General features: G+C 37.3%; 1 protein-coding gene across 6 annotated transcripts in view; it reads right to left on the bottom strand.

The window, feature by feature from the left end:
* Nucleotides 1-15,597, bottom strand: part of cntn5 (contactin 5) — a 427,504-nt gene that overhangs the window by 20,662 nt on the left and 391,245 nt on the right. For all 6 annotated transcript variants that reach the window (XM_067419349.1, XM_067419350.1, XM_067419348.1 and 3 more), the window contains exons 17-18: nt 11,454-11,603; nt 7,253-7,323 (exon numbers count right to left, since the gene is read on the bottom strand). In XM_067419349.1, the coding sequence (XP_067275450.1) occupies nt 7,253-7,323; nt 11,454-11,603 (221 nt within the window). The remainder of the gene's footprint in view (nt 1-7,252; nt 7,324-11,453; nt 11,604-15,597) is intronic.

Here is a 15,597-nt window from a genome sequence, read left to right as displayed (position 1 = left end):
TCTGCGCCGACTCACGCATATGATCTGCGCTGCGCTCTTGTGTCTGTATTTAGACCAGAGCCGTTGGTGTATGCGCGCTGCTGCGGTGTGGGAAGCTAACGTAATCCAGACTTCATTCGCCTCAATTGAAAGCATATTTACACTAAATCGTTTCCTATCACATATATAGTGTGCTATGTGCCTTTCACCCTGTAGAAATTAGTAAATGTGTTAAAAACTGACCGATTTCAGTAGTGTAGGGGGCGGGCTTTAGATTCTAGAGAGCATTTTGATTGGACAGAACATTTGATGAGAGTGAAGTCTGCGATGATGTCACCAAAATCTGTCATTCGTTTTAACGGAAGTGGGAGACTGTAAGTTTTGAATGCTTATATCTCCTAAATGCACATTTTTTCATTGTTTTGGAACATACCAGCTTATTCATAACCTTAAGGCTAACACAGTCATACTAAAAGCTAAAAACATAAATTTTGATTTCAGTGGAACTTTAATTATGCATGCATGTGTATGTGTGCATATTTATATTTATTAAGACTGAAAAGCATTTTCACTGTTATGATTTCTATTTCTAGCAGACATTTTGCCCATTGCAGGGAGTATTTGCAATGTGGTTTAGCATTTTGCTGTGCTAAAACACACAAATTATAATTTTTCTGGATTCTGGAAGGTTGTATACAGTCTGCTGGTCACACAAGTGGATTGTGCCTGTCCAGCTGCTGACAGTTTCCTCGCTGCTTTTTTCAAAAGAGCTTTGACACTTCCTTGACGAGATATCAGAGTCTGTCTGCGACACCTGCTAGGCATTTAATTGAATGGAATGCAATCTATTAAGGGAGATAGAAATTTAATTAAAACGTAAGCCGGCGGAATTAAATCTTAGGCAATTTTAATAATTGACAAACACCTGTACTCTCCTCTCTTTTTGGCAGCGAATCTGTCCGTCATGCCAAATTTTGACTGATTTTCACCCGCTTCTGAAATAATCACGTCCCTTGGCGGCAGCACCTAAAATAAGATGCAGACGGATGATGGGAGAGAATAGGCTGTACCTTCACATTAAATACATAAGCACACGCGTTCAGTTCTGTGGCTGTGTAATTAACTCCCTCTACTGTTTGTTGGAATTGAATTAACAGCCCTTGAACCAACATTAGTGGCGCTGGCTGAGCTTTTCTGCATGGGGCGACCAATAAATGGCCACTTTAAAAAAGGAAAATCAGTTCTGCTACAAAATGAAGTGGAACGCATCTAAAAAGGCTGTTGGGCGAAGGAGTGGCTCCCACGGTGCAAATGAAGTCTGCTGGCGGTCTGATATCGGCACGCATGGCGTGCTGCGTCAGGCATCGCATAGGAAGTAGGGCAACTGTAATGGTCCAGTCCAGTGCTCTTAGTGCCCGTAATACTTTTTCTTTTTCTGTAGACACTAATGAGCAGACGAGGCGAGCTGTTTAGTCATTCATCCTGTTTAATAAGCAGCACTCGGCCCAGCCGCCCTAGTCTTCTTCAACCACCCAGAGATGACTGCAGAGGCAGCACAGCAGCCGGTTCACGTGCCACAAATGCCAAAGCAGCACTGCATCTTCTCAAATACACTAATATTGATTGGAGATGCAGAGCCAATTCAGTGGTTCCAAAGTGGTTAAGCGGGACGCAGATAAACAGGGTGGAGCTAAAATGGCTATATGGGACAGTGCCAGAGAGAAGGACACAGATTCTTCTATTTAGAAGCTCAATATTTAGTTAACTGCAGCTGTTCGTCACTATGTTTTGAATATAAACAATGTTTTCTGTTTCTGAATTTACTGTAATATTATGGTAAATTTAAATAATTTACCCTACTGTGTTTTTTTGCCAGAGAAACAGATTGACTATTTTAACCACTCTGAGGCCGTAGCGTGCCAAGCCACCTGCTACTCAAAATTAAATCCTAAAACCTAATAGTCAGATTGCAAATATATATTTTTTTATACATATACGGCTCTGGAAAAAAATAAAAATAAAAAGACCACTTAACATTGATTTCTCATCAATGAATTTTTCCCAAAGCTGCATCAGACACACTGATCAGGAATAACAAAATGTCCACTGACTGGTGAAGTGAATAACACTGTTTACCTCTTCATCACAGACCTGCTAATGGGTGGGATATATTGGTAAGCAAGTGAATATTTTTTCTTCAAAGTTAATGTGTAAGAAGCTGGAAAAATGGGCAAACATAATGATTTGAGCGAGTTTGACAAGGGCCAAATTGTGATGGCTACTCGATCAAACAGACGAGCTACTGTAGCTCAAATTGCTCAAGAAGTTAATCCTGGTTCTGATAGAAAAGTTTCAGAATACATAGTGCATCGCAGTTTGTTGCGTATGGTGCTGAAAAGCTGCAGAGCAGTCAGGGTTCCCATGCTGACCCCTGTCCACTGCCGAAAGCACCAACAGTGGGCATGTGAGTATCAGAACTGGACCCAGGGCAATGGAAGAAGGTGGCCTGGTCTGATAGTCCTGCCATCCATATGGATGTTACTTTGACACGTACCACCTAACTAAGCATTGTCGCAGACCATGTACACCCTTTTATGGAAACGGTATTCCCGGTGGCTGTGGCCTCTCTCAGCAGGATAATGCATAAACCTTTCACGGTACTCCTTACCAATTTTGGTACCACAGCAAAATGTTTTACAATTTAATGTTTTTTATTTATTTTTTATTTATTAAGTTTATTATTTACGATGATAATTATTAGGTAAATCATATAACATTTAAAGGAAGAATGCTGTTTAAAAGTAGGCTAATCATTGTTTATACATAAAATATCAAGTGAAAAATAAATAACCATCCAAAAAAGGCATTATTATTATTATTATTAGTAGAGATGTATTATTACATAGAGACATAGTTAAATCTACTGTAGGCTCAGCAGTAGCCAAATATATTCTGTCAATTTCTCCATGTTAAACCAAACTTTTATTTTTACTAGGGCCGGGAATTTAATTAATTACGCAAAAAAATAAATAACAATTTTAACCACACTTATTTTTGCACCGCAGAATGTTTTTCAATGAATGAGTTTTGACGGACCGATTAAACTGGAACACCAACTAGCGTTCACGAGTCATGACAACAACAAACCAGTGTGAACATGAATGAAGAAGCTGATGAGACCGCTTTGCGTCGACAAGAGCGTCGACAAGAGCATGGTTGTGTGCAACACAACAAGGAATTTGCGTATCACCACAGCACATCAAGCCTCAATATCACAAATATGCTTTTGCTACACTTCATGGCAAACATTGCGCTGGTCTGCTGGACTGAAATAAATAAACAATATTTTGTTGATTAAGCTTATGTATTCAGTCATTATTCAATGGTATGCTAAAAATCCATGTGAAAAATTACTTCTCATTGTTCTCAGGTCAAATATTTATATGCAATTAAAATGTGATTAATTTAATTACAAAGCCTCTAATTAATTAGATTAATTTTTTTAATCGAGTCCCGGCCATAGATTTTATGGGTTGCTGTGAAGACCTTTGAGTGTCTGTGTTCATATGATAGTTTTCTTAAATGAAACAAATTCTCATGAAGTGACAGTTTATGCGTCCGTGTGTCCTCATATAGTGGCACACGGCAGAGACACGTGTGTGTGTGTGCGTGCACGCGCTGCCGCGCCCTCGCATCTCTGCCCGTTATTCACACAGAGACGCAGAATTTGCAGGAGTAACATTTAAATAGTACTTTGCAGTTTAATATTCACAGACACTAGTATTTATTCGGTTATAGTCTGGAGCCCTGCACTTGGATGACCACGGAAGCTGCTTGCACCGAATATACTCGGGAGTCGGTACTACCGGTTATACAGAAATGCTGGTATCGTCATATTTTTAAAATTTCACTACTAACATGGTACTAAAGTACCTGTACTTGTGACAACCTTACATTTGCATGTTTAGATTTACATTTGTTCATAAAAAATTACAAAAAATTGTAAGTCAGATAAAATTAGCTCACTCTGATTAGATACAAAGTAAGTCTTGGTGAGCTACCTCCAATCAGGCCACGAGCTACTGGTAGCTCGCGAGCGACATGTTGGAGACCCCTGCTCTAAAGAATGCTGGGTTAAAAACAACTCAAGCTAGGTAGAAAATGGACAAACCCAGAAATTGGGTTGTTTGAATGGGTCCATTCAATGGGTTCAAAGAAACCCATTTCCGGGTTTGTCCATTTTCAACCCAACTTGAGTTGTTTTTAACCCAGCATTTTTTAGAGGTTAATAATAATAATAATAATAATAATAATTGTGAAAATCTTACAAAAACCCATCGATTCACTTCAGAAGGCCTTTATTAACCCCCCGGAGCCGTGTGGGGTATTTTTGTGATGGATGGATGCACTTTTTTGAACTTTAAACTCATGGGCCACATTCACTGCCATTGTAAAGCTAGGAAGCATCAGGATAATAATATAACTCTGATTGTGTTCATCAAAAAGAAGAAAGTCATATACATGCTAGCATGGCTGAGGGTGAGTAAACCATGAGGTCATTTTCATTTTACCGTGAACGGTAACACTGTGAACTAATCCTTTAAGGGATAAAAGTATTACTCCGTGTTCAGGCCAAATTCCAAGCTCGGAGCCCTCTCCATGGACAGCACGCCAAATACACATATTTTACACTACGTCTGATTATATCTACGTGTGAAGTCATGAAATGCACTAAGCCATATCGTGTTCTCACAACAATGCATTGTTTTTGACAATAAACATAAACTGAAAAATGAACCTAACTGGAGGGTATTAATGTGTCATATACTCGCCAACGCAAATTTCTACTTACGTATTTGGTGTTTGGCGAGTGTTAGGCGTTGGATGTGTGGCCGCTATGAAAAGTAATAACACCTTGTCAGGCACAGGGCTTTATCCACTAACAGGGGATGTAAGCAATGGTTAATGTTAAGGATCTGTGCTAAAAAAAGGGTAAAATTTAGGTATGGGAGATAGAACTGAAGTATTACTAATTTCATAAAGCTGCTCAGTCACAATTATGTCCTTGAGTAAGGCACTATAGGGGTCCGGGGGGACAAATTAATGTGCTGCAAATCGTTTTGGTTTAAGAGCGTCTGCTAAATGATATGTAATTTAATATGATGTACTATGTGTTCCAAAATAGCACCTGAAGCCCCTGTCAGGATACCTGCTAATATGCTGTTTAATACGATACAGCAGTAATGAATTAATGCTTGAGAATTCTCCTGTGCATTTAAAATAGACCTCATGTAAAGCTCACTTTAAATTTAAAATGTGTTTTGAGCTCTAAGCGTTTCTAGTGTACAGACATATACTGCATGTTGCGAACGCGGTGAGGGGCGTATAATTGAACTGTCATCGCCAAAGCAAAATTAAAACTACGATTATTCTGTAGTTACAGTAATAACTTCCTCAAGGGGTTATAAACTCAGAAAGTCATCATGGTAAAAATATTCCATTGCATCTGGAATGAGCCTTATCATCTTTAATTTCTCACTAAGGTACAGTTCTCCTAATATGAAAGTTATTTGCCTGGTGACAGTTGGGGCCCGAGTATTTAATAACTGCAAGAATAACTGTCACTTCAGCGTACATCTGTTCCACAATTCCCCAGTTAATCTCACCTTTAAATGGTCTCATTTCAAAACCTTTTTTCTTTTTTAAAATGTGTTTATGCGCACAATACTCACAACAGTGCACAGAACCAAAGGTGACAGTCCATGCTAGTATCCTCTTTACATGGTAAGAGAAATGTTTGGATGTTTCTTCAGCGTTGTGAAATCTCACATCACAAACAGATGCTCCAAAAACCTTCATTTCAGGGGAATCGCATTTTGAATAATCAAGGTTAATGATCGTTTTAATCTCTCTTGTGTGACTAAACTTAAAATGATTTAAACAGTTTGCATCGACAACGACTTTCAAGCTTTCTAAAGGACAAAACAACATCATAGCAGTATATTCATATGATTTGTGCGGTATATTCCATATCTTCTGAATCATTTGGATATGCTGGAGCCTTTAAATATCATTCTCCTTTCCACATGTAGGAAAATGTGAGATCCAGTGGTGTTTTAGTGTCAGTGACGTCAAACCTGAAACACCGGATGGATGTGTCATTATTTCAATTTGCACATACATCAATGATGGCACTAAGGAAGATCATAAGTTACTGACGGCTTCATAAATCATCAATACCATCATATGCTTACTTGCTAATCCTTTGAAAAAAGTATACATTTGAGCCTACTTCTATTTTAGAAAAATAATACTATTTTAATATTTAAAATAATTTACCTAACCCTTAAATGCATATCTCAGATCTCCCGAGACGTCATTCTCTACCCTTCTCCTCCTTCATTTTTTAGACATCAACCTTCTTAGTATCCCTTAATAAATTCATTATAATCAATATAAAAGAAGGCCTGGTTTACCATTTATTTTTTTGTAAAAAATTGTATAGGGTCGCTAACGAACCGAGGCATGTAAAAGTGTGTGTTTTTTATTTTTCTGCACAATAATAATTGAATCTTTGATGGCTGAAAAAGTGCAATTCACCTTTTTTCCAGAAAGTGGAAGTGTCTGATCGTCACTCACTCATAGTTACCAAAGGCAGAAAACAAAAGAATAGGAAGTATCATCAGAATGGTTCAGCGATTTACGGCAGAGGAAGTACTGAACACAATCTGATATTAGTGTCAGTGTCACTTGATGGTGGATCTGGGGCATGGCCGTAGGTTTTAGGGTGGGGAGGGATGGGGTGTATTTGAGACAACTGATGCCAACATGAACATGTTGTTTTATATGCCCTACATCAACAAACCAACAAGACATGGATATAAATGTTCAAATATTTAGTTTTTCCTGTTTAGCTTATGCCATGTTAATAATAAAAAATAATAATAAAACGCTTTGAAAAGTATTAAAATTGTCTGGACTAAACCTGCACCACTTCTCAGTCATTTATTTCTCCAGCAGCATTGCCACAAAGCACACAATTCCATTTAGAATATAGTTATTCATCTCTTCTTATAGGGTACTGTAAGTGTGGCAATCCTTCAATAGGCAGTTGCAATGGTGGCAATTATAGCCGGATATAATTACGAACGCTCAAGTCAATTAGCTGCGTGAATCTATTTTGCCAGGAACTGCAAGTCTTTTATGCCATATTCATTAGCATAGCAAGAGTTCACAGTAGGGAGTCCATTGTGCATGCTGAGTGCAAACCTACCTCCCAGGATATGACCAGCTCATGCCTGCGGCCGTTCCCACCTCTCACGTTGGCAGGGGCAACTGACGGAACTGCAGATACAGAAATACTGCAATGTAATAGTGCATTATATGATATGTTTTAACTGCCTATTCGCTACAACCTGTATGTAAAAATGTGAGTGAATCTTCTTAATGACTGCTAATGAATAATTAATTACTGGCTGGTTTTTGACACATGAGGAAGATTCACTCTATAGGTGTAACTCTCAAAACCACTACCACTAAGTCGAGAAATAGCATAGCACTAACAAAACACATCCAAACAGCTTGACTCACACAGACAAACACAAAGATAAATAGAGAAGGGGAAAACTGAACAGGAATTGTTCTTTTAGAATGACATATTACTAATTTACGCTCATATAAAGCAATACATCTGCATACCCCCGTAGTTTACTATTTGTTTTCCTTTTCACACAAATTATGATTATAGGGCGGATTATTGATTAATAAAGACTTTGGTTCACGCAGTTCCTTGCACAGTATTATGTAATGACCTCAAAGCACTTTTTATAGTTTATGATTCGTAAGCGAACATATTTTTACATCTCAGAAGCTTTTATCTCATATGGCTTTTCTGAACCTTGCTCAGTAGATCACATGAGGCTGCACGTGCAATGTAGAGCACAGTCCAGTAAAAATTAGTCGCAATACAAGAGCTAAAAGATTTGTAGATACAAGCTAAAATGGCACGGTGGCATCAGCAAATGCATTTTTATTTCATGTTTACTATTGTTAACACTATGTTTAAGTTTCAGGGTAGGGTTTAATGGAGGGGGTACGTTATTTGGTGTGACAGAACATTAACATTTCAGCGGCACTTAACAGATATGTAATTTCTGAAATGCCGTGATATGTAGGGTGAATTAAGGGTGATTGGGACATAAGGTTGAATGGGACAGTTGTATAAGTTTATTTTCTCTCCTGATGAGAGATAAAATTAAAACCTTTTTTGCTCAGCCCTAGCTGTAAGACTGCATACTCAAAATTGCAAAATCTGGGTGTGCAGAGCAAACATCCAACAGGAAGTTGACCCTGCAACACATGAGGTGAGGAAAATAACAATAGCTTTTGCTAGTTTTAAGTATAAGGTCATAACATTGTCTAAGCAGATATATTGCCAAAACAATTTATTGAAACATGAATATTATGTATTACTCCAGCAAAATGTTGTAAAATATAGTTAATATAATGTTTCTGTTTTCAGAATTAGGTTTTTTTATTTTGTCCCATCCAACCAAACACTATTTGGGGGAATGGGACAGTATAGTTTTGGGTTATTGGGACAGTGCTTAAAGGCTTTGCTTATTAAGAAAATGGCAGCACTGTAAAACATTTTTTTTACTGAAGAATTGTGGAAACTGACAATTAAATATTGACTCAAAAAATTGCTTTCAAATAATTATCCCCAAACAAAAAGATGCATTGGGGTAATTTTAGCTTATGGTGTACAGGTAAAATAAAAAAATAGATTCACTCAACATATTAAATTGTGTTCAGCCAATTCATCAAGTAAAAGTGAAAAATCTGTTTGCCGAACAAGTCTTGCGGAGAAAAAAAAAACATGCGCCACCGTTGGATCCAACGTGGATTCAAATGTATGTGCGCGGGAGATTGAGGAGACTGAGGAGTCGATGCTGAAGTACGACGACAGAAGTTCAGACATCATTTCCAAACTGATTGTTCTTCATTTAAGTTATGGTGAGTACTGAAATATGTATTTATTAAGTCTTTTTACGTTAAACCGAGTGCAGGTCTCACTGGGTGCGTTGCACGTTCTTAAGCCGATTATGCCCAATAAGCCGAAAATGAACGTGGTCATGTAAACGCGGTAACCTGTTTTCTTTTATCGAAGTAAGGTCATAAACAGCGTAAGCATAAACCGTTATGTAGTTTTTTGCCTCTTACCCTTTTTTTTTTATTATTTCGCACTGCATGTAAACGCATTAACCTGCTTTCTGTCAGCTTATTGAAGTGCGCATGTGTGATAGGTGACAAAAACGCAAATTTAGAGCAGATTTAAACGCATCCAGACAGAGCGAGCTAGCGTTTTGCATGAAATAAGGACATATATCATAAACGCAGACTCGTTTAAGACACAGAAAATGGTAAAGATGTGTTACTCATCGAGTAGAAGAGGTTCAGTCAAAACGCTGCATAACTGCATATGGGATAATATGAGCCGTAAATCTCCAGCTGACACGGTGCACACTTTATTTAACCCTCTATGGTACGGTGTTGCCTCCAGGCAACATAATCTATTTTAGATTATTCTTAATCAAATGAAACACCAATGTATTGTTCAGACCTATCCCCGGGAAGAAGAACTCAAATACGAATCAATGAAAGTGTAAAAAAATGGGTCACATGACCCACAGGGGTCCATTTTGTGTCATGTTTCAGTCATGTGCACAGGTCACATGGCTCCATATTTTCTCCAATGAAAACGGCATTTTTCTCTAATTTCCTGTCCAGATAATCACCCACAAAAATATTAGTCACCTTCACTGGTTAGTAAATTTTCAAGAACTTTACATTATATATCATCAAATGTTTTAGAGTAAATAACAAAAAACTGTGTGTTGCCTCAAGGCAACATTGTACCACAATGGAATCGCGTAAGGCCATAGCAGACACTTTAGGTTGGATACAAATACAGCATATTTGTAAGGAAAAGAGTTAGAATTATCTAAATATATCTGTATTTTTGAACAATATTGTAATGCATGTATACAAATAGTAATACACATACTATAACTGCATATATTATGATCTGCACATTTTCTATAGCACTCAAAAAAGGTATAAAACTGATGAGGATAAGGATGAGGTGTCATGTGATGAGGAAGATGAGGCCATAGTGACAATCCGGCAGGGAGAGAGTGAGGGTGAGATCGAAGATGGAAATGAGGATGAAGATGGTTATGATATGATAACTTGATGTAATAACTTAATGTAATAACTTGATGTGATGGCTTGATGTAATGGTTTGGTAATACTTGTGCTCCACGATGGTACAATGTTGCCTGAGAGCAACAGCTGAATTTGAAATGTTGCTTTTTATTAAATATGAAATTTGTAATACATTATAAACTGGATAAATGTGTTTGTTCAGGTGTCTGGTTAAAGAAATTGATTTTTTCAATAAATATATTTATTTTTTCTACATGAAAACGTAAAAAGTTTAAATTTGTCCGTTGTGGTACAATGTTGCCTTGAGGCAACTAACTTAAAAAATAAATAAAAATAAAAATAATGATTTTTTTTATTGCTATTGTTAAAGTGTCCTATTTTAAGCAGGAAAAACACCACAAATAATTTTTTCCTCATTGAAATCATATTGCGTACCATAGAGGGTTGTGTGACATTGATATGTCTTTTTTAATCTAAACAAACAAACTAAATGACCTAATCTAACCTAAATTGTTCATAATTGTGCTCTATTCTTAAAAAAAAAGTATTTGATATTTTCTTTCATGGACCAATTTTATAGTGGTTAGGGTTTGGTTTGTCTTTCCAAAAGGCTTTCGACGTCTGTAACCACTATGAACTGTAATTATATAATTAAAAGTACCACACAAAGATTCTTCAAAAATATATTTTTTTATGCTCCATGGGACGATGAGGGACAGTAAATAATAACATAACTATATTTTAAGAGAAAAAACTACTAAACAAATTCTTAGTGTCATATGGTGACAACTGCAATAATTCAATTGGCTTTAAAAAAAGAAAAAAGTAGCATCATGTTTTTATACTGGGACATTTTGTTGCTCCGTAATCGAACAGGCCTGCTTAATGTTTGAACCAAAGAGTGTTGAAGCGAGGGTTTTGTTCTCCGTAAATAGAGAATTCTGCAGCCTCTTTGCCTGAGGGCACAAGTGCCTTTCTGCTTCAGCTCAAACACAAAAACTTGTTTAAATTCATGTAAGCGGCTTATTTTCCACTTCTCCTCCAATTAAAATAGAACCAGGGTCACCCTGGATATTCAGACGGGTGACTGCAGTCGTAAAAATGTGTCACAACACGCAGTTTCACGATCCCTCGAGTGGAGGATAAACGAGGCTTGAGAGAAAACTGTTTGTTTATTTAGATTTCTGTTCTGTTGGAGGACATTTAGCTCGGTGACATTCACGGGTGAGTGAACCAATGAGAGATACCTGCTTCTTTAGTGCGGACCGCTCTGGAGGGGGCGCTCGGGTCACCTGTGCCGATGCCGTTCGTAGCCACCACCCGAAACTCGTACTCCACCCAGGGGTTGAGCTCTACTGCCATGGCGGACTCCATGCTTCCTGTCACTGGGTCTGGATCTGAGGAGGGGGTGGATGGTATTGTAAAAGAGGGAGGTACCAAAACAGGTGAGGAGGAATCAATGCAGCTTAAAACACAAGCCAACACGAACATCTACTGTGAATAAATCCTTGTAGGCTTTTCAAAGTAATGTGAACTGATAAATACAGTATGCTTGCGCTTCACACACGGACAAAGTGTGAAATACATGCAACAATTTCATGACAATTAAGCAACACACACGCACACGCAATGAAAGAACACATGCCATGCTCATTATTTAGAAAGATTAAATAATTATGCTGCATCTGTTTTAAAACAGCCGGGACTTTTTACTGTGCCGAGTCGAAGTACTCTCAGAAGTGCTATTCCGCCAAGCAATATAGTTCTCCTTTTTAATCCGCTTAGAAAAGCGCCACGTTTTATTTTGTCACCATACTTGATCGTTCAACTACTCGTGAAACTGTATTTAAATAGGGAAAACGTGGAGGTGTTTGGTACTTCTAACTTCTAACTTGATCTCTGTTTGGTACCATAGTGAATGAACTGGGCTTAGTGGGCTAAGCTAAATGCTATCAGATCGTCACCGCGCGTCAGAGAGATTAAGTGCACGCACTCAGACAAGAGAGGGATGTATCAGTTCGTCTTTGTTAAGGGAATAACATTTAATATGAAAAAGCGGTGAAGTATCCCTTTAAGGTTTAATTGTAAAAAAAGAAATAAAGCCACTTCGGTCAAAAATGAGATAATGATACTTTGTCATGCTAAAAATAAGTATGTGAGGCATTGTCTAGCAGGTGTGTATTATTAGATATTGCATTTAAAGTTAATATATGTTTTAATTAAATTCAAATGTTTGTAATTATAGATTTATTTAAATACATGACATACAAGTTTTATTAAAAAATGACATATATTTTAGTTCAACAAATGCTTATCAGTACTTTTTGGCAGTTTAAACATGTAAAAGAAAATTGAATAGAATTATGAAATTACATACTATAAAGATGTACTTAAGTGAATCAAAAAGGTCAGCAAAATGTATTTAATAAAAATGTAATTATAATCAACATGCAAATATGGCTCTGTGAAAATTGTATTCAGTATATTATTTTAAAGTAAATTATTTTCTGTAATTTGTATTAAAAGTATGATAAACTGTACTTCCTTTTCACAAGGGTGTATCCAGTGCTTCACAGCTCACATTTCTCTGAGGAATTTAGCTTTGAATGAGAGATTGAGAAATGTTTCCATTGCTTCTAGTAAAGTGAATTTGTAATTTTGATTTCACTCATGGCGTGCTCAAGTCAATACATAAGAGACACCAGGCACAAAATTGTGTTTGCCCAGAGGACACTCCTCCTTCTACACACCTCATTTCAGTCCAGACACACACTTGGCTGAGGACCAAACCTCTGGGCTTACTTCTGTCTACAGTTAGCGGCTGTACATAACCTGTGGGAGCGGAGCCGCGCTCTAGGCGTGAGACAGCGAGATGATAAACTCCCAGATGCTCTCCACAAAATTTCTCTCTTTCCCCCCTCCGGCTTACCCTGCCTTATCTCACTGTTTCTCTTCTTCATCCTCTCTATAGTTTCTTTCGTTTTTTCTTTCTTTTTTCTCTCCCTCTCTCCCTCTTGTGACCACACATGCCTCGATTTCCTTTGCATCCCTCAGAGTTTTCAGTTTTACTGTGAAAAAAAAAAAAAAAACTTTACATTTGTAATGCCACTGGCTCTTGGGCTTTTACCATATTACTTAAAAAAAAAAAAAATGTAGTTAGTATGAGAATCCCGAAGTGCAGCATCATCCATCCATCCATCCATCCATCCATCCATCCATCCATCCATCCATCCATCCATCCATCCATCCATCCATCCATCCATCCATCCATCCATCCATCCATCCATCCATCCATCAAACCATCCATCCATCCATCTACATATAAATATCTATCCATCAATCAATCTATCCATCCATTTATACACCCAACCAACCACCCACCCACCAACTCATATCCATCCATCCATCCATCCATCCATCCATCCATCCATCCATCCATCCATCCATCCATCCATCCATCCATCCATCCATCCATCCATCCATCCATCCATCCATCCATCCATCCATCCATACACCCACTCAACCATCTAACCTTCCAATCCATTCACTAACCCATCCAGCTAGCCATACACTGACTGACATAACAAAAGCACACTTGATTATAAAAAGTACTTGATTATAATTGTAACTTTTGCGTTATTTGATATTATGTTGATGTTAACATAATTTAAATGTACTAAATTACCACTTCATTACAAATTATATTTAAATTACACACACACACATTATATATATATATATATATATATATATATATATATATATATATATATATATATATATATATATATATATATATATATATATATATATATATATATATATATGCTTATCAGTACATTCGTTCTCATGCGATAGCGACGCTCCTCCTCGCTATGGGTCATGTATCCGAACGGCGGATCTGCGTCATATTCTCGCGCATGCGTTGAGTTCACGTCAGTAACTTGGTGGATTAAGTCGTTATTTTGATTTTTGTGCACACAACCACTATTTTCGTCGCATTGTAAAATTATTGTACAGCCACTGTAGTGAGATGAACTTTGTATCGAAGTCTTTAGTGCCTTTATGGGTCTTGTGAGTGGGTCAGTGAGAATGTACTGAATGCCAATGGAGGCCTTTCTGAAGCCTTTCTCAGCCATCAGCTTTCAACAAAAATATCTTCATTTGTGTTCCGGAGATGAACGAAGGTCTTACAGGTGTCCAACGACATGAGGGTGAGTAATTAATGAAATAATTGTCATTTTTGGGTGAACTAACCCTTTAAGTGTTCGAAAAAAAGAATATACACTGAATGTAATGTAAAGAAAATTAGTATGCTGCCTGAACAGGCTGAACTCTACAATCCATGCAGTTGCAGAAGTCAAACTCTGCTGGTTTGTTTCATCCCCAACAGTCTTGCCTCAAAGCTCCTATTGGAGAAGAATGTCTTGTTGATATCAGATTGAAAGAACACTTTAGGCCTACTAAATATCCAGAGGAAGAAACAGTAAAGAACACGAAAAGGAGACCCACTTTATATTAGGTGGTCTTAGCTACTGTGTACTAACGTTTAACAATTAATCATTTGAGACGATGCACTTATTGTACATGTTTTTACACAGCCTGACACATCAAGATGTTTCGTCTGGAAACTCACCATTGACAGGGCTCAATCCGAGGGGCAGTCTTTCAAACTCCCTCTGCACGCAATTGTATACCAACAACCAACCAGAGCAACATGAAGCGGAGCTCGTTGATAGATTAAAACATTTGCTGTATCCGGTCGGCAAAACTCCAAACACATCGTCCCTTGTTAAGAATGACTTCAGTGCTATTCTTTGTCATTTTCTCAGAGAAAAGTTTAACTCCAAGTCTTCCACACTGTAAAAAAAATTGGTTGTTTTATGTTGGTTTAACTTAAAAAAGTAAGTAACCTGGTTGCCTTAAAATTTTGAGTTGATTGAAATTAAAAATTTATGTTGATACAATGAAGGAAATTTGTTTAATAAATAGAAACTCAAAATATTTTTGTATCTGAACCACATAAAAAATTTGATAAATCATGAAAATAGCACTATTTGGCATGTTTCACTGCGTCATCAGAAATAAAAAAACACAGAATTACCCATTATGCTTAAAAAATCTTTTAATAATCTTTTAATAAAGGTTGTCGAATCTCAAAAAATGTTCATTGTATTAACTCAATTTCAATTTCAATGAACTCAAGGCAACCAGGTAACTTTTTTTCTAAATAATTTTTTACAGTGCAGAGTCATGGTCAAAGCTGATTCGAAAGACTGCCGTTCGACAGCCTCTGTTTTTACTAGCAGCAAGCAAGCGCAACGCTGCCGTCACAATATTAAGCCCCGCCTACCAACTCTATACACAATGTGATTGGTCTGATCAGAGTTT

Source organism: Pseudorasbora parva, chromosome 16 (assembly GCF_024679245.1).
Source record: "Pseudorasbora parva isolate DD20220531a chromosome 16, ASM2467924v1, whole genome shotgun sequence".
Taxonomy (NCBI): domain Eukaryota; kingdom Metazoa; phylum Chordata; class Actinopteri; order Cypriniformes; family Gobionidae; genus Pseudorasbora; species Pseudorasbora parva.
This window is presented reverse-complemented; position numbering and strand designations above follow the sequence as displayed.